Source organism: Perna viridis, chromosome 4 (genome assembly GCF_037379345.1).
Source record: "Perna viridis isolate PV_CMFRI_1.1 ecotype Kerala chromosome 4, ASM3737934v1, whole genome shotgun sequence".
Taxonomy (NCBI): domain Eukaryota; kingdom Metazoa; phylum Mollusca; class Bivalvia; order Mytilida; family Mytilidae; genus Perna; species Perna viridis.
The window spans coordinates 28,717,517-28,740,749 of record NC_142448.1 but is presented as its reverse complement, the minus strand read 5'-3'; the positions used below and the strand labels follow the sequence as shown (position 1 = coordinate 28,740,749).

General features: G+C 31.0%; 1 protein-coding gene across 6 annotated transcripts; it reads left to right on the top strand.

The window, feature by feature from the left end:
• The first annotated feature begins 2,519 nt into the window (after positions 1 to 2,519).
• Positions 2,520 to 22,965, top strand: LOC148619625 (intraflagellar transport protein 56-like). 6 transcript variants are annotated; one of them, XM_088579762.1, is made up of 19 exons: positions 2,520 to 2,660; positions 4,866 to 5,006; positions 5,751 to 5,843; positions 6,491 to 6,605; positions 7,199 to 7,222; positions 8,650 to 8,845; positions 10,224 to 10,293; positions 10,860 to 10,961; positions 11,670 to 11,744; positions 12,296 to 12,398; positions 12,862 to 12,971; positions 13,538 to 13,585; positions 15,143 to 15,206; positions 17,006 to 17,094; positions 17,461 to 17,544; positions 17,954 to 18,023; positions 18,625 to 18,731; positions 19,374 to 19,507; positions 21,802 to 22,067. In XM_088579762.1, exons 1-19 carry the CDS (start codon positions 2,658 to 2,660, stop codon positions 21,914 to 21,916), a joined length of 1,743 nt encoding a protein of 580 aa, XP_088435888.1. In that variant the 5' UTR covers positions 2,520 to 2,657; the 3' UTR covers positions 21,917 to 22,067. The 6 variants fall into 6 exon arrangements, with proteins under 6 accessions (XP_088435888.1, XP_088435889.1, XP_088435890.1 ...); XM_088579763.1 differs by lacking the exon at positions 21,802 to 22,067 and adding an exon at positions 20,334 to 20,571; XM_088579764.1 differs by lacking the exon at positions 7,199 to 7,222.
• The last annotated feature ends 268 nt before the right edge of the window (positions 22,966 to 23,233 follow it).

Sequence of the window (23,233 nt, the reverse complement as noted above, 5' to 3'; positions counted from 1 at the left end):
TGTAGGTTAGCTTGGTAAAATTCAGAAAAAAGTTTGCCAGACAATCTCTAATGCTACTGGAGTAATAATTAGACCATCCGTTGAGGCCTAAAAAATGTTTCCGATCACCCCACTGACCCACTTTCAGACCCCCTACTCATATGTTTTTATTTAAAATTTTGAAGAAAAAAAAATAACGTAAAAATTCTGACGATTGTCTTTCAGAAAAAAGGAGAAAAGTGAAAACACACATGCCATGAGTGTGCTCTTGGTCGTGGATAATCCCTTTTTGGAATTCGGCACTTGAGATATTTTTTTTTACCATCTCTGCCAAAACAAAACAAAAATACTCATGCGCCGAATCCCTGAAGAGATTAGGCTGTGGACTAAGTCTATTACATGTTTAATCTTTGCATATTTGATTTTCATTGTATCTGTACGACTTAAATATGTCATTTCAAAAATATCATACAAAATGAAAATTCGTACCTACCGACCCTACAAAATTTTAGAATAGTCCTCGGAAACATAACATTATTTTTTTCGGCCTTAGAAATTTCTCGTCAATTGACTGGCATACACCAATATCTGTCTTATACATGCATTTTTATTCCAAAAAAAGTGTTTTGCTGGGTCAGAGATTCAGCAAATGCTGCTGTAGGCTATACAACGCTGTATATAACGTGCATATTACAAATTGAATCACTGGGTAACCGATCAACATTAAATCACGTGATAATGCATTAATTTTAATCAATTTAACCAATGAACGTGGTCACATGACAACTAATACACAATGACCCACATTCATTGGTTCGACTATGCCTGGGGACTGTGCAAACGCTTTGATGCCTTACATCGTCTGTGAGAGACCCAAAACGATAGCCAAGGACATTAAGAAACAAATCAGTCCGTCGTTCATAAATATATATTGTCAGGGGCGTAGCTAGGCCTGTTTCAGTTGTACGCAAAATTACGGCGAGGGATCTTGTGGGTGGGTGGGGGGGGGTCGCTCAAGGCCCCCAGTGAGTCCGGCAAGGCAAAGCCCTGAGGGTAACTCCTGAATTTAAACGATTTATGAGCCAGTTTTTCAGAGCCTATACAACGTTCATGGTATGCATATGTGATAAATAACCTTCATTTCATCTTTAAAATGTGTGTTTTTATTTTTGTTACTTTTTCCGAAAGTACGCAACTGCATATTTGCGTATAGGCAGCTACGCTCCTGATAGTAATTTGTTTAATGAACCAGATCAATAAGATATAGACAATAGACAATAGAAAATTTGTATTTGCACAAACACATTTACAGTAAATGGTTATGGCATGAACAAAAACAGAACAATGTAATATACATTACATATAAACTAAATTTATTACCATGGTGCCCCAGTGGTATAAATCTGATCAAAACAGATTAATCTATAGTTTTAACGTTATATATTAATATAATTTCTGTTAAATGAAATCGACCTTCGATTCCAACATTCACTCATGAATTTGATAGTTATTTTTAGTATTTCTATAGAGCTACTGTTTAATATGTATGTTATGTCTCTTGGTGCGAGGTGAGGTTTTGATGAAGAAATTAAATTATGGTTGTCCAATTTCATTCTGTATTGATTTCTTTGAGGTGGGTAGTGGGTGCACACCGAGAAGAAATTATATTCATCCTGTATGTTCCCACTATCACATGATTTACAAATACTTCTTTTTCTCTCTCTGTTTTTGTACCGACCCCTATTTCTATTGAGCCTACTAAATTTTGCTTAAACTGATCGTGTAGTCTTTGTTCGATTCTTTTGATATAAAATTGAAGGTTATCAAGTTGTAAGTTAAGATGACAGAACCCTAATTTATTTAGTATATTTTTTTACATTGGACACCCACAAGCTGTTTTTAACTTCTCTAAACATTTCGTAGACTATTGTATCAGGGGAGTTAAGGATATGGTTTAAAAATTTAATCGTATTCAATTGAACTTTTAGATGTAGCGATGTTCTGTTCAGTTCTGCTAAGCATGCATATATGAGTGCTAATCGGGTCTAAGAGCATTGAGTATATATGTTAGCATGTAAACGAAAATTAAACTAAGTACAGAAACAGTCAGCTGATTGCCAGTGTCACTCCTATCGTGCAAATGATTGGCTGACACTGTGCTACGAAAGATTTTTGAGAGATTTTATTGGTTTATATCCACAAAGATAGTTGAATTATCTGACAGAAGCAACGATGTTTTAACTTTATAATGCGCGAAATGAAGGATGTAACGGATATACGGAAAGTGCTATATTTTTCAACTTTATTGTTATAGTGTTATTTAATTAAGATTTCGTCAAATTCATGCCAAAATTTGATTTCTTACTATTATTTTTTTTACAATTTCAGGGGGGCGAACGTCCCCTTTGAATATGCTACTGTAAACTCATTATCTTCGTTTCTGTTATGTATTTTTTTTTCCTTTTTAAATATTCTGAACGACAAATTTAAGCGCATAAAGTTCTTTCCCTTGAGAATACATCTTAGTTAGCCAAACGTTTAAAACAGCGAAAGAATTTCAAACGAGAAGCGTAATGTGATGGAGATTTTTACGCATGTGTATCGACAGCATTCCATTTTCTGGCTTCATTGACAACAATATTTTCTAATAGAAGGACATCACACACAGCCTCTTCAAAATGGTATGACATGAAATAGAAAAAAAATATAGAATGGGTCTCTTATATCAGATAATTTTAACACAGTTTGTTGCTATTTAAGCCCGAATAAAAATATGGCGATACAAAAATCAAAACAACCACCTGACGGTGACTGACGTGTGGGGAATTTTACCAGTTTCCAAACGTCCAAAGCATTGGTGTTAAGTTTTCCGCTTTCGGTGTAATCTTTTTGATATTTCATTGAAAAAAATCAACAATCTTACACTTATGTGCCTGAACTAATGTGGAAGATATATGCAATACATATTCACTAATTCAGTGTCCTAGCATATCGGAAATATGGGTATGAGGCTAAGAAACAGGGGTTTCACAAGACTTTGCTGAGTACTGGGTAAGTACTGGGTCTGAGATGATCTGAAAGACTGAAAAGTCTGCAGTGGAATGGGGAACACTTCAACGAGAGGGATAGACCAGCATAGGGTTACAAAATAACACAAAAAAATACTTGGACGCCATTTATTAATGGGAGTGGCAGCTTGTCCACTCATTTGAGGATGAGGAGCCTCTAGAGGCTAATCGTCCACACATCTGGTTTGCGTCAATAATATACGGAATCGTGACTGCTACGGAAATATTCATTTATGACTTCATGAACAATGTTTACTGAACAGTTTTCAAATGAATTAAATTTTTTACATTTTACATATTGTTTCCGTTGTGCTTGCTAGAAACGGACAGATTTTTTGTTGGTCAGACCTTTTTAAAACCAAATCATAATAAGGTCCCATATCCTTCATGGATATATATACGATTTTTTTTTCTTAACTGTTTTCAGTACTTTCAAAATGGTCAGGGTTAAGATTTGAGCAACAAAAAATTGAAAGCATTTAATATATGTAGTTTGTGATATTGACATTGAACACAATCACGATGTAAATAAAATCTCCTATAACCAACTTCCAAGACAAAGGGAGCTTGATGATGACACAAAAAAGGATGTGAGAAATATGCGTAAATTAAAGGCTAACAGGAAAATGGTACATTGTGAAATTTTGTTCAAAATAGTATTTTATTTTATTATTAGTTTAGTAAAAAAACAATACAATTTTTAAAATATTCTTCTATATTTACCTTTTATTTCAGGTTTACCATTTCTTATTTATAACTGTTATTGTATTTGTATCATTTTGTATGTATTTGTATATTTTTACAATAAAGAAATTAATTTATCGCAATTTCAACATTTGTTCTGTAAATGAGGCTTTCCATCACAATTCTGTGCATTATTGGCGCAAACCGGTTGTGTGGACAATTAGCCTCTAGAGGCTTCTAGTCCTTGAATGAGTGGACGAGCAGCCACTGCCTTTATTTATAAATACATCACATAAAAAACAAGTCACTATTTCAATACTCAAACTATTTATTTTTACTAAATGTATTACTGATTTTCTCAGTCACATAAACACAGAGGCTGCCATATTGTTTACAGTTCCAAGGCAAAAAGTAGTTCTGACATGGGTGGAGCTTATTCTAAAAATAACTTCCCAATATCGATTTACGACGTGCAATATTGGCAGAAAATGCATTCTTTGCAGAATAAAACATGTGATAAAGACCTATCCTTGTAATACAGGGAAACATTGCATGTCATTTCAGTCACAAGAAAATATCCAGTGAAATTGGAATTATATTAAATCAAACCTCCCACTCTAGAATTGTCATACCTGCCAACTTACATGATGTAATCACGATTTCCTAATTTTGACCATTTGTCCTGCTAACACAATTTTTCAGGTCAAATTTGTCCTGAAACCTGATTTCATCAAAATTGCATTCCTTGAAATGTGCATCGTTTATCGTGCATTTACACATCCTTTTGCATTTGTTTAAACGCAGGATAGAAGCATTCATATCAAGGCACGAGAGGCCTGTTCGTTTATTTTTGTACATTCATTATTTCCTTTATTCAACTTTTTTTTTAATATTTTTTGAAATAATTCTTTGTATTTTCATTAATTTTATTTTCGATTATTTTGTTTCTTCTTTAAAATTTGTAGATATTATAATTTTTCATCGTTCAATGTGCATGTCAGTCTGTACTGAAGTATATTTTATTGCGATTTTGAGTCACATTTTCGGCAATGATGTAAACATTGCAATAATTTCCTAAAGATTCCTTTTGTGCTCAACATTTTTCATAAGCCGGTATCTTAATTTTTTTCCCAGATGCTCTCAAGGGCAAAGCCGGCCATAGGGCCTGGCTCCACGACACCTGCAAAGGAAGCAGAAAAAAAGAAAAAGAAATTACCAAAAGTAGAAGATTTTCTCAATCTTAGGGATTATACCGGTGCTATTACTCTTCTTGAGGTAAGAAAAATAGCATGTATGTTCCCAATAGCCACATAAAAAAGAAGTGATTTTATATTATTAGTATCAGAAGTTTAAAATTTCATACATTTATATATATACATCTGCAGCTTTAGAAAACTAATGTTGAAAATTCAGCTTTTTGCAGTCAATTTTTTATTTTTTGTACAAATGAAGGTTTACAAGTCTAAATTTTATATATTTTGAAATGAATTGGATAATTTAAACACTCTCCAAATGTTGTAAAAAGAATTTGTTTCTGACTGATTTTTTTTTATTTTGATTTTTATCTGTTATCAACATATTTCTACATGGTACATGTATATTGATATTTATATATGAGTAGAGTTCTGACTTTTGGGAATATTGTCTTAATGTACATGTCTTCTTGGTGTTGTCATTTCTGTTCTGCAAGAGGTGATATTATACATTTTACATTGTGTTGTTTTCCAGTGTAACAGGTAATATGTGTTATATTATACTTGTGAATTGAAAATAACAATTTCAAGAGGGTGAATAGACCAAAAACGCTAATGCTGACTCTTTAAAAAAATTCTAGATTTTTGTATGAAGCATAATATTACTGATATTAATGCAATGTACAATATCTATTTTTGACTTTCTATCAAAAACTGAAATTTTAATTGAATATGTCAGACATTCAAGCATGTGGCTGTACAACATATTATCCATTGTATTTTGTGGTACATTACATTCAGTTATTTTTTTATTTTTTTTCACTAGTTTAATAGGAACAGTGGCAAAGGAAATGATGAAACAGACCTATGGATAGCTTACTGTGCATTTCATTTGGGAGACTACAAAAGAGCTATGGAGGTATTTATTTACTACTTATCATACTACATGTTACAAAAATATTTACTTAAGGAGGTAGACCTAGGGTAAGAGACACAACTCTTCCATTGGAATGTTTGTATTCACTATTTTACATCAATCTCATGTAAGCATCAATGTAACTTGGATTGATTTCATTCTGTGTCAATTGAAAGCTTAATTTGTGTTGGTGAAATTGTTCATGACACAAACACATCACAGATTTCAAGAGTTTTGCCCATTACCATAGGTCTATCTCCTTAAATGTGGCAAGAATGGAGTCATTCAGAACTAATTACAAAATATTTTCATTAGGTTGGAAAATCAGAAACATTTTTATTTTTAGCAATTTTTATTTACTTCAACATAAATATCAAATCAAATTGAGAAACCAAGGGAGATAATTTCACAAATTAAAAATGCATTATACCTGTGTATGATGTTTTGCACATGTGAAATCTCACTGCAGTCCTATGTTTTATCAGGTTTGTAATATTGCCTTGTCATGGATTTTTTTTATATATATAATTAGCTTGTACATGTATATGAAGTTTTTTTAAAAGGATATCACTAGGTGGCAAAATATTTAATGTCTACTTATGACATTAAACTTTTTTTTTTTTAAATAAATGTGATATGAAATATTTTAGGAATATGTAAGGTTGACAAAGAAAGATGGATGTCACCCTGATGTGTGGACAAACCTGGCTTGCTGTTATTTTTTCTTAGGAATGTACCCTGAAGCTGACAATGCATCACAGAAAGGTAAGAAATTAGGAAAAATGCTAGCAGAGGGTAAGGAATAAATACTTGGCTGATGGAGGTGAGTGATTTTTTTATATAGATACAGCAATAAGGAGTTAAAAGTTTGAATAAGGTTTTTTATTGCATTCAACAGTGTTCTAGGATTTCTATTTCCTGTCACCTGGAGTATGTCAGTTTTTGATGAGCGAAAGTTATTTATATTGTTCCACTGCCCCTTTGAAAAGTAGAAAACTAGAATTCTAAAGGTTTTGTTAATTTATGAAAGCTGAAATTGATTGTGGGAAAGTTCACTATCATGTGGAACGGATTCGTTTTTGCTGATTCAGTACAGTGAACATATTTATGGGTATCAATTTTCGTCGTTTTTAAAGAAATGTCAGACGTATATATATGATTAAAAATCAATTTTGCTGTTACTATCCACTGCCAAAATATTGATAATTAGTAAATACATGTAGTAAAATTTAATACATTTACAGTAATTATTAAAACTTTAATCCTAGAACACTGCTTCAGCCCTAACATGACTTTATGCCTTGTGTGCCTATATATGTTATCCTGCTTTAATTTTACACCATATTTCATGTATTTAGGTTTAGTGCTTTTTGATGGAATGTGTAAGTACATAACAGTTTGTTTTCAGGCATGTATTAGCACTATGATTAATATCATAACTTTGTTATTTTAGTTCAGCTAAAGGTTTTCTTTCAAGCTTTTGGACTGGTAAAAAAAAGTCATATGTTTATTCAAATTGGTTCTCAAGTACATCATGATCAAGACTTCAGTAATGGTACAGAATGTTTATCTTTGACAAAAAAAATAATTAATGTCTGTGTTTTTTTTTTAATTAGATATGCTATCTTTTTTCCAATTTTAATTTTTTGTTCAAGTAGTCAAGACATCCTTTATGTCCAAAGATCCTGATAACATATTCCTTAATTTTATTAAAAATTATAAATTTTGAGTCGCCAATTAGTCACTTGTGAATCTATTGCTCCGACTATATTTCATACCAGTTTTCCTGCATGTATTATTTGTCCATTTAAAAAATATTGATAGCTTTAATTTACCTTTCAAATAATGTAAAAAAAAAACACATGTTTGTTTTGAGTATGAAATGTGTTCAGTAGATACCAGTAAGTTTTCATTTTGATCTGTTACCAGTATCATTTTTTAAGTGACACTAATTGTATGATCAAAGTGGTTTCTAGTAAATTGTTTACAAGTTTCTATTTACCAATTGAAGGCTAAGCAAAAATTTGTCTGACAAGATAGCATATCCTTATTAGTCTTAAAAAGTCATCAAATGATTTTCATACTCACATTGTAGATGATGTGGCGTTAAAAAGTTGCTAATGTACACTTCAAACTTGTTATTTCAAAGTTTCACTGTTATTGTTCATTTGATCAGGCCAACTTTCATAGAAAATCTCAAGTTGAAATTGTTTATAGTTTTCACTCGTATTTCAGGTTTCAATTAAGCTGATTGGTCAAATTTTTTATTGTGAAAGGGTTTGAGGAAATCTTCAAATTGAGATTTTTTTGTGAAATATGTCCTGTCCAATTCTAATATCAAAACTTGTATTTCCAACACTGACAAATGACATAAATCTCTAGACAAATTTTCTGGACCCTTGATCATGATGTGAACTTTAAAAATTTACAAAGTTATTTTAAGTTCCTGATCAGACTTTGCTGAGCAGGGCATCCTAGTTGTGTCAACACATCTCTTTTATTTTGTCTTTAGTTAGTGTCGCATGTTATTCCCTTTGTTTGTTTCCCATATAGTTTTACTGTTGGCATCTTTCTATTAGAATTTGCCATGTATGAGATTATGAAAAAAAAAATGCATTTTTATGGGAAACTTTTAAAAAAAAAATATGTGCATATTTTTTAATTGCTAATGGAATTTTCAAATTTTTATTTTATTGATGGCTCTCCAATGAGACTGTAATGAACTTGGATAAATATGATGCTTTATATAAATAGTAAATGTCTTGTTACCTCTGATAGTAATGGGAAATATGTAATTAACTTTTTCCAGGTCCTAAAAGTAGATTACAGAACAGACTTTTATTCCATTTGTCACATAAGTTTGGTGACGAGAAAAGATTAATGGGACATCACCAGAGCCTACAAGACATTATAGAGGACCAGTTGTCTCTAGCATCTATACACTACCTTCGGAGTCATTACCAAGAGGCTATTGATATATACAAACGTATACTTCTAGATAACAGGTTTGTATTAATTCATAGTCTGTCTCATGTACATGAGCATTTCCAGAGTTGATTTTGTTTAAGATAATTGTGCTGTCAAAAATATATTTTTCATAGGTATGATTCTTTTCTGTCGTATAATAAAAAGTGGTTTTAATTTGACTCACATGCAAGTCAGATTTCAAAAGAAATGTGGATGTTAAATTTCTCCTTAAAGGCCACATTAGAAAAAAATGTTTTGGAAGAAAAACTTATCCTATCAGTGCATACTTTGTTTTAATTAGAGTTTGGGTTGCCCATTTATTCTTTAGTTTCTGTGTGAATTTTATGTACAGTTAAACTTCACTCACTTGGACTCGGATGGCCCGAACATCCAGATTTTTCAAACACAATTTAAAGTAGCAAATTTTTATCCATATAATAAAAAAAAGTAACCTTGGATTTCTCGAACTTTGATTTCTGGAACACTGGAAATGACTAGTTGGTCCGTTTGGTAATAAATCTTGTAGAATAACCCTCACTAACTCGAACTTGTCTGCCATTGGCATTGTGTCAGTGTGGATCATAAAAGGTGTGAAAAACTGAAAACATATCATTAATCAAAGTGCTGGTTTAGTAAATTACAGGTAATATTTTTAAAAGTTATCCTTAATTGGATAGTTTTAGTTTTATATAGTACTGATTGAAGTCAAAGAATGTTCCAAAGTCGGCATAATGAAGCTTCAAAGAAAATTAGATGAAAACAAATTATTGATCAAGGAACTCAAACTCTGAAAGTTTTTTTTTAAAACAAGCAAGGCATTTTTAATGTCCACAATTAAACATAACCTTTGGAAAGCATATGATAGGTATCTGAGAACTAACAAAAACTTTGTAGGAAGTAAGCAATTTCTAACAATAATGTTGATAATGGACTGGCAACGGAAAAAATCCAAAAATATATGATCTCCAATTTCGTGAACTCTCAATGACTCAAACACATTTCAATGGTCCCTTGGAGATCAAGTTACCACATTGACTGTTGTTAACTTGTGATATTTATGGTGTTTTGTCACTTTTCCTGGTCTTGATGCCACAAAAGTTAAAAAGTACTTAAAGTCTGAGAATATTCTTAACTTCCATGGTAACTCCAATCAAAGTCTTTGAAATTAATAACATCACAAGCAGTCAAGAATTTCTTCAGACTCAAGTAATTTTTCAAGTGTTGTGGTGCTGGGGCTTGGTCTAGTCTTTGTCCCCAGATCATGAATATTTTTTGTTGTTCTAATTATGGTATTTTTTCCATTTCTTAAGGTTCATTTTGCTGTTTTAACATTAATCAACTATCACAAATTGTGGACTGTTCAATGTTAAATGCTGACAAACAGAAAAAAATACTATTGGCTGATTTTTATTTCAGAGATTTCCTGGCATTGAATGTATATGTAGCTTTATGTTACTATAAATTAGATTACTATGATGTATCACAAGTGAGTATTTTAACAGCTTCTCTTATTGTGTCTGTCAATTTTGAAAGATAATGACTGTGTGATTTCTGGAATTGATTTTAATTAAATTCTTAGTTAAGCAGGGAAATTCTTTTTGTGAGTTTGCTTACAGAACTTTTAGTTTAAATCTTAATATTTTGTTGAATTTTATTGTATCATTGTACATAGAAATGATAGTTGGTCACTTTTTTGAGTAACTATAATTTTACTGCACCCTTTTTAAAATTTGGATGTGAAGAATATTATTTTTTTTTTCAAACAGAAAACAAAACTTACTTGCACTTGCCAACTCAGAACATAAAATATTTAATTAAATGAATGATATTTTTTTTTCAAATTGATAATTGTGATAGAATATATTTTTGTTGGCCTTTCTTTAAAAGCTTGTTATGTTGAAAGAAAAATATCTATTTACAAAACATTGCTTATTGCATAAAAAAAACATATCTGCTATGATGTTAATACATTTAGGTGGGAGAATAGTACTTTTTCCCATCTGGACATACAATACTCACATTTGAATTTTGTCAATTGTACTTGTTTTACAGGAAGTATTAGCTGTTTATTTACAGCAGTACCCAGACAGTGCTATAGCTCTAAACCTGAAGGCATGTAACCACTTCAGGCTGTACAATGGCAAGGCTGCAGAGGTTTGTAACATTGCTGCAAGCAGTATGGACCAGACTTTACAAAATACAAAAAAATAGACCTGTTGTACTAATGGCAAAGATATTCAAAATATGTTCAATCTAACAAAATCTGAATTTTTTGCTGGCTGACATTGCTTTTTATTAGACACATACAGACACATAAAACTATAAGTTAAACAGAAGTTACTTTATTGAGTTAAGTTCAGATTTCAGTACATTTCTGTGAAGATCAAAATTTGTCAATACTTGCGGTTTTTAAAGCGTCTTTAACAAAACTTTTTCAACTTTTAGTTTGGGCTATATTACAATCACCTTGTCAGTCAGTCCATCCATCTGTTACATTTGCTCAGTTTGTATTAGAAGAATTGCTTATTTATTTGGTGTATTGCTTTTGCATGAGGACTTGTATCACGTCTTTCCTTTCCAGATTCCTCCTGTTTAGCAGTTAATGATTGATAGGGGATATTCTTATGATGATGTAGTGTGCAACATTTTGTTTACTTAATTTTAGACATGTCACACTAAACATGCTTATGTACATGCTACCAACAACTCATTAATGATGATTACGTCTTTAAGTCTCTTGGATCCCATTTCCTTTGTGTTGAGCATTTGAGAAGTAATTTTATATCATCAGTTTATGAACATTACTTATCAAAAGACTATAATTTCAGAGTTTTATACCAACCTATCTATATTATTTTACAGGCAGAGTTAAAGAGTTTACAAGAAATGGCCTCCCCCTCATTCACATTTGCCAGAGATCTCATCAAACATAATTTGGTAGGTTTTTACTTAAATTATAGTAGTTATAAATTTTAGTACAGTTCTTACAGTTCTAATAGTTCTTTGGGAAAAATAGGAAAATTCAGCACACATAATGGCATTTTAGAAATTGAGATTATTTTTAATTCATATAAACACTTTTCTTATCTACCGAAGTAATAATAATTCTTGTTTTGTTCCCCACCACCTTTAGGGGAAAGAGGCATTGAACCTTACCACTGTCCATTCAAAAGTATATTCCATAAATTTCTATTTTACTGTTAAGTATTTCCATCTGTCAAATTCCCGGATTTTTAATTTTAAATCTATAGATAAGAAATATTAGGTATGATCTACTTTGTGTATCCTCTTTCAACTCCTACCAGGTGACTTTCAGGAAAAACCTTTACAATGGACCTGAAATCTGTAGATGTAGTTATTAGCTTTGCGCTAAATTTTAGATAACCTGGGCAAGTTACATATTTTAGAGGTTCTTGAAGTTTACTAATGCTCATGATAATTATTACATTAGAATGTTATCTTTGCAGTAAATATTGTGTTACTTTTAGGTTGTGTTCAGAGGAGGAGAAGGGTCATTACAAGTGTTACCTCCCCTTATTGATGTAATTCCTGAAGCTAGACTTAACCTAGTAATATACTATCTGAAGCAAGGTTAGTAGTTATTTATACATCAGCTAGAATCACCTTGTCCATCCATCCTGTAGTCAACAAATTTTGTCACAAGAATTGTTTTCAAATTTGGTATGTGACTTTCTAAAGATGAGTCGCACATTGTTAGTGGTTTTCATTGCTTCCTCATATCAATTTCCTTTACAAGTAGGGGTATGAAGTATGCAGCTTCATGTTATCGGTTGCAGCACTGAAAGAATTGTTTTCAAATTTGGTATGTGACTTTCTAAATTTTAGTTTCACCTATCCTCCTAACTTTTTGTTCAAAATTTGTATTAAAAGTTTTAACCTAGAGAAAGTAAAATATTTTCTTATTTTCTTTTTTAAATCTATTAATTGTGATGATATATTCCCATGATTGCTATAATGTAACCATGGTAACCTGTGTGTGTTTGAATGTTTTTGTTAATATGAATCTAATGATACCTTTTTTATACATGTTTAGATGATGTAGCTGAAGCATACAATTTAATCAAAGACTTAGAGCCTACCACTCCACAGGAATACATACTGAAGGGAGTGGTCAATGCTGCCCTTGGACAAGAATCAGGATCGGTTTGTATACTTGTTTTTTTTATGCATGTAAATGATGCAGTCTGGAGAGATCTCTACTGTTTGTTAATATATTGGAATTAACTGATTTGTGAGGTTTAATGCAAAATAAAATGCACTTTAAGCACTGTTTGTTAAACACTTTGACTTCTCAGGTTTTTTTTTTTATATATTTTTATATATGGACACACAGACAAAAAATCCTGTTATAATATATTTTCCTCCTGTCTGTCACATTTGAAGTAATTTCTGCCAAATCTGTAGTTGTACTAAGCTTAATTTATGGACTGGCAGCTCTATAGAATGATAAAGGTTCTCTAAGTGGCATTCAGATAAGTTTTAATCATGAATATGGCAACAGATTTTCTTGTCCTCACTGATATTGGATTTTTAGTAACCATTCACAAAGTTTTTAAGACCCTTTCTGTGATTTTCAACCTAGTTTGTCTGTCACTGATTGCTTAAAAATACACAATGTGGGACATTGTGTCACACTGTCTTATTTATTGGTTATTTTCATTCTTTTCAAATTGATATTGTTAATTTGATGTGGTAAATAAAATGTTTAGGTTGAACCACAAAAACAGAAGGATATAAGTCCTCCAGTTGAATGTAAGGTATTTATCAGGGTTTGGTTTAGCTGGGAGATTCTATCCAGGAACTATTTAAAACAGTTCATTGTTTTAAGTGTTCTAAAACTATAACTTTGCGAATTTTTTGATTTGGTGAAAGTTTTTAAAATGTGTATACTTCCAATTAGCTAAACCTTATTTATATAACATTTTTTTCTGCTTTAAATGCTATTGGTTGGATTAGTGTATTTTGTAGTTTGTAAAAATATTTTGATTTCTGTTAATGATGCTTATTTAAAACATTTCTATAAAAAGAGATTTGGCAGAGATTAAGACTTAGATATTTCTACTTAGAAAAATTTCATAATGCACTACCAACAAAGTTTGGGGAAGTAGATTTCCGCTTTGTGTGTCAGTCTGTCTGTTCATCACGACTCCACTTTAGGTTTCTCATAAATCTTCTTTTTTTTTTTATGAAGATTGGGGTCATATCTGAAGCATTATTGATTCTGACCTGACCTGAAATTGTAGCTCTTGATTATTATCTTAAAATTACCAAATTATTATTGTGTATTTGAACATTGATTTGTTGCACAATATGCACACTCAGCAGATGTAATACACTCATAATTCACACACATAACACGAACACCATAAGCACCATATAGGGAGTGTTTAAATGACAGTAGTGTAGCCTTTAGGAGAGAACACTAATTTGTACTGTTTGTTTTTTTTTGTCAGTGAGTTCCTGCTTCAAATTATTTTTACAAAAAAGATTAAAACTTTTATTCATTTGTACAAATCGTGTGGCCAGTGGATAAAAGTGTATCCTTAATACTCAATTCAGCACTTTGTATTTGTTGTTATCAATTTTAGTTTGAATGAAAATGTGAATATTGCTCTTATGATTAATAATTGCATGACCTATATTATTATGATTATTCAAATGATCTCAGATCAAACCTATTCCTTGTGCTTGAGCAATGTCTATTGAGCATGCACAATCTGTTGCTAGAATGAGAATGTGCTGTTTTGTCAGAAAATTCATGTAGTGACTAGTCTGCTTTTCCATGTATCACTCTTTAATATCCCTTCGACAACTTAGTTCAGGGTTATAAATTAAAAAAAATGTGTTTTATCTATTAAGTAAAATATAAGTTGTAGAACTGCCTTTTTAGATTTTTTTTTTTTTTCTTTTTTTTTTAAAGAAAGGTCTTATTATTATGAAATTTAGTACAAGTAGTGTTCATAGTGATTTTGAAAGCTTTACAATACATATTTTATTGTTCTTGAACAAATATTGCTTTAAGATGGACTTCATTGTCATGTTTAGGCAATATCTTGTTGTGATCAGATGATGAAATTTTTCAAATATACACTATTGTTAATGTTACTTTGATATTATGGAGTGAAATTCAAACATTGTTCTCTCTGTATGGTATTGTAAATGCACAAACTGCTTCTATCTTCTTCGTGTTAAGGCCTTGCAAATTAAAGCATTGTTGATATATGTTACAATAAAAGTTCAGATGTGATAATGACCGTCCTTGCCATTGTATGAGGAATGCAGTAATTTGTTTCATCTCATTTTATTTCTTACAGAGAGAACATTTGAAGATTGCACAACAGTATTTCCAGTTAGTGGGTGGTTCAGCTAGTGAATGTGGTATGTTAATGATTGAAGGATTTATAGAGTTATAGTTTGATTATTCACCTTGATCGATTGGTGGATAGAAAACAAGATAATTATTGATTTAAAGATGTTCGCTGCTCATGTTTAGTCATTTTTGTCAGATTTTCAGACTCTTCTGGTTATGTCCATTTCATACATTAATATTTTTTGCCAAGTGACCCCCACTTTTCTTTTCATAATTTTGTTAAACATATCTTAAAATGATATTTTAGAAGGTTTGATGAAATTCTTCAATAGACCAGTGGACATCTTTAATTATAATTTATATGTTAATTGCAGTAATAACTAATTTCTGTTTCTCTCAGTTACCTCCCCTTTTGAACCTCTCAATTCACAGGTGGAGCAGACATCTTTGCATGTGAAATGAAAATATCATATAATGAGAATATTTCCTTTAAATTTTAATTGAGTAAATTACATTACTGACATCCTCAGCAATCAATAAATAAACATAGTATTACATATTTACTTGTGTTTTATCAGATATATACCATGTCAGGAATCAGGTCTTGGAAATTATTAAAGTATATCAAGTGGAGAATAATAGGATAATTGGTTGGATAGAGTGAATTAATTTTGTGATTGATGGATTTGTGTTGTTATGTTCAGGCAGGAGAAAGTACCAAATTTATTTCACAGTGGGAATTATCGAAATTCTATACTCAATTCCCTGTGTAAAAAAATTCAATAATTAACACTGAATCACTGCTATCTATATGATAAATCCAATAATCTAACTTCAGTAATGCAATAATCTTTATCTCTATTCAGAGAATGACTAAAACTAGTTATACATGTGCATGGTATTGTGAAAGAACATAATGTTTTGTTGAACAACATTTTAGAATGATAGAATTTTGGTTCAAAATTTTGAAATGTAATAATTGTATTGTGCATTCATGCTACAAGGAAGTAGTAGCAAACTGTATGTTGTGTGATTTGGGCAATGTGTATCAAAAATATATTATATAATTTAGGTATGAATAATCTATGGGACAGTCAGTTCTGCCTGACTTGATGATTCATATTTACCTGTTATAAGGGAGGGTTTAAATGATCAAACAAAACAAGATCTTCATTCAATATTGGATACATCTCCAAAATGTAGACTGTATAGGTTTGTTGTTTCTAATGTAGAACTTGAAGTTTATTTACAAAAATGTATTTTTCCTAGTGTTTATTGTAAATGTATTGCTTAAATTAGATTAATGTCATATAGTTTGTGTATTGAAACTGGAAGGTACCATGGAATAGATAGAAATAACAGATACTATTATATATGTGATTTAAATGTAACAGAGGACAAATTTCATTTCATTTTGCAATGATCACATAATAAAGAGTTTGTAGAAAATATATAAAAAAGGTATTATTGGTCTAAGCAATCTGCATTCAAACTTGTGCACTATCTGTCCAGAACACAAAATATCTTTTTAACTTGGGAAAATATTTTTATAAGACATTCCATATTAAAAAATATATTGTAACTCAATAATTTTAGATGTATCAAAGATTAACTGCATTATTGTTCTACTGTCTATACAGATGAACTGTATTAGTTGAAAGTAATAAAGAATTGAAATATTTTCTATATATGAAAAATTGTTTTAGGAGACTTTAAGAGCTAATTTGCCTTTATTATTTCTCTTTTCTCAGAATGAACCCCCCTCCTATTTTCTTTTCTCCCTCTTTAAATACTTGTGTACAACCTGAAACTTTTTGATGTAACATTTGGCAGTACTTCTGATTTTTGTCCACTTACTTCATTGTAGATACTATCCCTGGTAGACAGTGTATGTCGTCATGCTTCTTCTTGTTGAAACAATTTGAAGATGTTTTGATTTATCTAAATTCTATTAAGGTGAGTGGTTACCATGGTTACTATTTTATAAACTTTATGGTTATTTCTTGCTCACTCAATCTAAATTTATAAAAATTTCTTTTTAACTGCTGAGGTGTTTACCTCTTAGTTTGTCACCCATAGAAGTTCTATTGATGTTTTGTATTTTTGTATTTTGTCAAGAGAACTGAACACCCTCCCGTGTACAAAGAATAAAAGTGCCTTTCCAGCATCCCTCATATCATTGACTGGAACAGCCCTAAGAAATGGTTATTTAATACAAGGAAGACCTTTGAAGTTAAATATATAATTCGCTGTCATATTCAGTAGTACTATTATACTCTTTCTACAACTCACTGAAAGGGATGAATTTATTCTTTATTCTAGAGTTATTTCTATAATGATGATACATTCAACTTTAACTATGCCCAAGCCAAGGCAGCTGTTGGTAATTATAAAGAATCTGAGGAGGTATACTAACCAATTTAGAAATATAGAGTTATGTTGGCTCTTTTGAAGAATATCAGTGTTGTTATTTATTGTTTGAACTTTAAATGTGAAAAATGTTACTCCAGTACAACAAACTTGAGCTAATGATACACCATAACCTTTGCTTAAAGTAAAGAGATTTAATAATACTTATTTGACCTTATGTTTAGACTTTAAGCTGATCTCCACTGATTGTGCATGGCAAAATACCTTTTTTGCTTGATTAATTTTCTTTGTATAGTATAGATTAATGAACTATGGTACCATACTGCAGAAAGTTTCATTCATTATGTGTAATATTTCAAATATATAATTAAATACAGCTTTTTCTGAACTTTGCATGCTTCAAATTCTGGCAGATGTATATTAACCCAAGTTTATTTCATTTTAGGTGTTCCTATTAATTCAGAGTGAGAAATTAAAGAATGACTATACATACCTAAGTTGGTTAGCCAGATGTTGTAAGTTATATATTTACTTTCTACTATGATTTAATTATCAAAACTATAATCGTGTTATGAAATCAGGTGTATACTATAGTGATCATTGTGTCTGTCTGTCTGTTCATCCGTCCACACCTTTTTCTGTTATAAACTTATTTCTTATTGTAAATATTTTTACACTGTATGATATTGAAAACACTATGTTTGTCGGTTTGTTACATACTGAATATTTCAAGTCAAATCTGTATCACATGCCATTTCAACCTGAGACTCCTATATTGGGCAACCATTGGGGTAATATGGGTCGAGGGTTGATACAGCATGTGGTACAGATTTTGACATGTCATGTTCATTATATCATATATTTTAACCGTACTTTATGTATAGTTTGTGAAGGGGTGTGATATAAGATATGCAATATAGGTCTAGGGGTGTGATATAGGGTATGCGATATAGGTCTATCAGTGCGATATAGGATATGCAATATAGGGTTTAAACAAACACTTACTATACGTATACAAAAAAGGAATATTTTTATCTAAATATATGATATATGTTTACATTGAAAGAGTGCATCATTATTGTCTCATCTGATACCTTTAAAATGATATGTTTCTAGATATTATGAACAGAAAAGCCCGACTGGCATGGGAATTATACCTGAAGATGGAGACATCAGGAGAATCATTCAGTCTGTTACAGCTGATTGCTAATGACTGTTATAAGGTACTAATGTAACATAGTTTGAGATATCAGATTTCATAGTTTCCTCTGACCTGATGGCAAAGGATTAGTAAAAAATAAGGCTATAGAATTTATACTGGAAACAGTATTATGATTACAATAAGATGTAAAATATTACCCATTTTATTATCTCTATTGGGTGTCTACTTATATAAAAACTTATGAATGTTTTATAAAAATGACAAATATTGCCCAAAAACTATTGAACTATTTTGCCAACCTCAAATTCAGTAATGTGGCATCACTGTATGCTAAAATTGTGTGCAGGGATGAATTTTGCATTGATTTGTAGATTTCCACTTTTACAAACCCAGATTTTGCCGCTAAGAGTTATTTTACTTATTTTAAATTTACTTATGATGTTGCCAATTTCTACTTCCCGATGTTCCTTTTAACTCATCCCTGTTTGAAAGCTTCTTGTTGGTATTACTGTTTTGTAACAAATGAATGTGAATCATATTTTAAAATTGTATATCTAAAATTATTTTGTAAACATTATTTCCATTGATAGTTTAAATGATAATATAAATAATTACAGTAAAATGCAGTAATGGTGTTCGTGCATCCTTTTGACATAGATGTGTTCACTATTGTGATAAAACTGAATCAATTTTCTGTAAACAGATGGGTCAGTTTTACTATGCAGCCAAGGCATTTGATGTGTTAGAGAGATTAGATCCCAACCCTGAATACTGGGAAGGCAAGAGAGGTGCCTGTGTAGGGGTATTCCAAATGATAATTGCCGGACATGAACCTAGGTTTGTATCCTAATTCCAATTGTGTTAGGAATTACTTCTATATTTAATGTTTCCTATATTTTTACAATGTTTAAGAAATATTACAAAATCAACAAGAAAAATATCACACATGTATCAGGTAAGACAAATATCAGCAATTTCAATACATTTGGAGAAAAAAACAAGTAAAGGCCATGTTCCTGAATAAATTATAAGCTGGATAGAATGAGAGAAATGTAATTGTCTTTATGCAAATTAGTACTGTGCACTGGAAATTGCTTCACAGAATTCTAATGAAAAGTGTTCATGACATGTAACAGTTTGCACATTTCAAATAACGGAGATATTAAGCAAGCACAATGAGGAAGTGGTTGTCAGACAGGATTGGTGTATTTACACTTGTGTTGCAGAAAGCCCTACACTTTCCTTATGTTTATATACTGAATTCTCCCTCAACTAAAAGATTATTAAGGCCACAATTCAAAATTATATTGTATCTTTGACATCAAAAGGTAATTCAGAGTGAAATTTAGGGTCAGTTGATGCTAAATATCAAATGTGAGTTCAGGTATTGGACTAGCAATGTTTATCTTGGTTTCTGAAATATAAAATGGTGGGGTGTAAAATTTGGCAGTTTTGAGGCAGAAAGGTGTACAAAAAAATTTGGTATTTCTAATTTTGTTGGATGCTAAATGGTGTACTAAGAAATTAAATATTTTATGTTTTTTTTTGGTTTTTTTTTGCCTTTTTTAAGTGAACAGATAAAATATGCCAAAATAAACACCTTTGAAAATTACCCATTACTAGTATACAGTATTTAGGTTATTTTATTGTTCTTGGTTTATAGAGAGAAGCTCAGAGAGGTGATACAGTTACTGAGGAATACAAATAATCCTCAAGCTGAATATGCCATGAGAACAATGAAAAAATGGGCAAAGGACAATACAGTTCCTATTTAATTACATTTATTTGTTTTGGAAGAGTTATGTAAATGAATGAATTAATTGTGCCATATATTGAAACACATTGTACATATGTACAACTTGTACAACAATTCAAAATGAAAACATGTGTGATATGATGTTTAAATTTTGGTGCTGTATGTCCAATATTGAAGTGACCTTTTATGCTTAGGTTGATAGTCTTTACTCCATGCAGTAAAAAAAAATATTTTAGTCATACAATCCAACTGTGGAACTTGTAATATTTTTGTCTCTTGTGAATTATACAATAATGTGTTATTCTCTAAATTGTTAAAATACATGGATATAAAAGGATTACTTTTTACCTAAAGCCAAATAATAGTTATAGTGCAAGTGGTAGGTTGAAGTTTCTTTTCATGAGTGCACAAGATAAATATAATTACCTATTCATTTACATCTTCTAAGCTTTTGCATGATAAATGAATTGTAAATGTATACAATTTACAGTGTTCCTGCCTTTAAGTTTTCACTGCTGTGTTGTGATCGTTATCATGCTACAAGTCTTCTACGTGTATCATAGAAGTTGCAGTTACAGTTTTATTTTTCATCCATTCTATAGCAATAAAAATAGTTCTCAGCTTGCATGAATCCTTGGTTATTTCATAAAAAGTCATAAATAAAATTGATTGTATTTAATGACATCACGGTGCTGATTCTATTATGATGTTACAACTTAAAATCAATTTAACACCTCAACTTTTTGTCAAATGGACAACAGTGTTTTTTTTTTTTTAATCAAATGCTACATTTATTGAGTTGTGACGATTACCATAGCTTCCACAAATATACTTTTTAGACTAACTGCTCAGTTTGTAAAAGTATGCACAATTTACATGTATTGTACAGTATATCCTTGCATCATTCCCCAGATAACCTTATACTAATTAAGTGCCAGTCCCTGTAAGAATCAGGCAGTAGGTAAAACGTGGTATGAAAAAAGCCATCATTTTAATAGTGAAACTTGGCTGTTTACACCATCAGAATCAAGGAAAAACTGACAAGATTTTCCATATCATGCTGGACCATTGAGTTACAATTTCATTGAAATGCACTGAAAATGAACAGTTCAAGGGCAGATAACTGTCAAAATACCTCATTTTTCTAAGATTCTTTTGAAAAGTTTGTGAGCAAAGCCAGTGATGCAGAGATTAAATAATGGTCTCTTTAAATAGAGAAAGTATCCTTGAGTGACATTACATTGTCAGATCGGTGGGGTTTTGACATGCATGTTTCTGATTTTTCCCATTTTGCCTGATTCTTACAAACACTTACACTTGAGAACTGCATGTGGCTAATTTGTAGAATTAACCAGTAGTTTTTATCAATTTTTAGGGACACGTTACGTGATGTCATCAACATGTTACGGAATACAAGCAACCCACAAGTGGAGTACATAGTAAGAACAATGAAGAAATGGGCTAAAGATAATCTGGTCCCTCTGCCATGAGAGATTTTAGAACATAAGCTTTGATATTTATTGATAATATTTTTACAACTTGTTGAAAGATTTGATGCATGGAAAATTTAATATTATTACTTTCTCTCCACATTTTGTTATTTATTTTCACTCAAAGTGAACACAAATCATTGTCATGGTACTTGTTGGACTGACAAAAAAATGATTCTGGTCACTGTACTGAACTAAATTTTGCTGTTTTAGTTTTATTTGACAATTTCATGGAACTTTACATCATTGTTAGTAAAATCCTTAGGTACATCCAGGAGAGGAAGTTATTAACACAGAAGATTATTAGATACATGAAAATCTAATATATGTATATGTTTATTTCAATGCCCAAATCTTTTCTAAAAAACTATCCCTGGCAAATATGAATGGTTTTAGGGAATTGAAAGAACACCTGTTTTAGATGGATTTTTCAATAATTATTTACATGGAAGCTAGGTAACTTAAGATTCAACTATAACCCTCCCTGCCTGAAGCAGCTCTCAGCATTACTAATCAGTATAATACTGCTTTGCCATTACTACATACTAATACCTTTCTGGTATGTATTCTGAATGGACAATTTATGTATAAAAATTTAGATAGATAACTGTTAGGCTATTGAATAGACGTTGAATTTCCAATGGTTTGTTTTCTTCAATATTATTTTTGTCAATATGAAACTCATTTAAATGTGTCATTTTTAAACAATTTTGTAAAGACTGGACTACATTTTTATGTTTTAAAAGAGGTGGCTATTCTTCTCATTAGAATATGCTATAATAGTCTATAAATTGATACATCAGGAAGTTTGTGTTATGTGTTCATGACTTCTTTGTGTTATGTATGTTTATAAGTACCTATTTTATATTCCTCTCAAAATTTGATTTGAAAAGATAAGAACAGACATTATGCCACCTTTTGTATGGTTATCCATGCTGTTATTCCGTCCATATGACTTCATAGCATGTCTTTACATGTGAACTCTCATATCTTTGTTGATCATGGTAAAATACTTGCCATGAACTTTAAGAATAAAAATGTTTAAAATCTTTATGACTTATTTTTCTTACTACCCAAGGTATTAGTGGTAATCGAAAGAATGTGAACATAAACCAGGGACAAAGACCAGACATGGAAAACAGACATACACAACAAAGAACATTAAGTAATGAAAAACAGAAGGTTTATAGTGATTATGCTGCCTGTCTGCCCCCAATTCTAATCCATAACTCCTCTAAAACCCTTGTATGAAATTTGATGAAACTTTCACACATTTTGTATCAAATGATGCAATTGTGCACCTTGTCTTTTGTTTAA

What these genes read in the sequence shown, in the direction of transcription:
- LOC148619625 (XM_088579762.1), top strand. An exon ending in ATTATAAAGAATCTGAGGAG is followed by an intron (nt 17,545 to 17,953) that starts GTATACTAACCA and finishes ATTTCATTTTAG; the next exon opens with GTGTTCCTATTAATTCAGAG. An exon ending in AAGTTGGTTAGCCAGATGTT is followed by an intron (nt 18,024 to 18,624) that starts GTAAGTTATATA and finishes ATATGTTTCTAG; the next exon opens with ATATTATGAACAGAAAAGCC.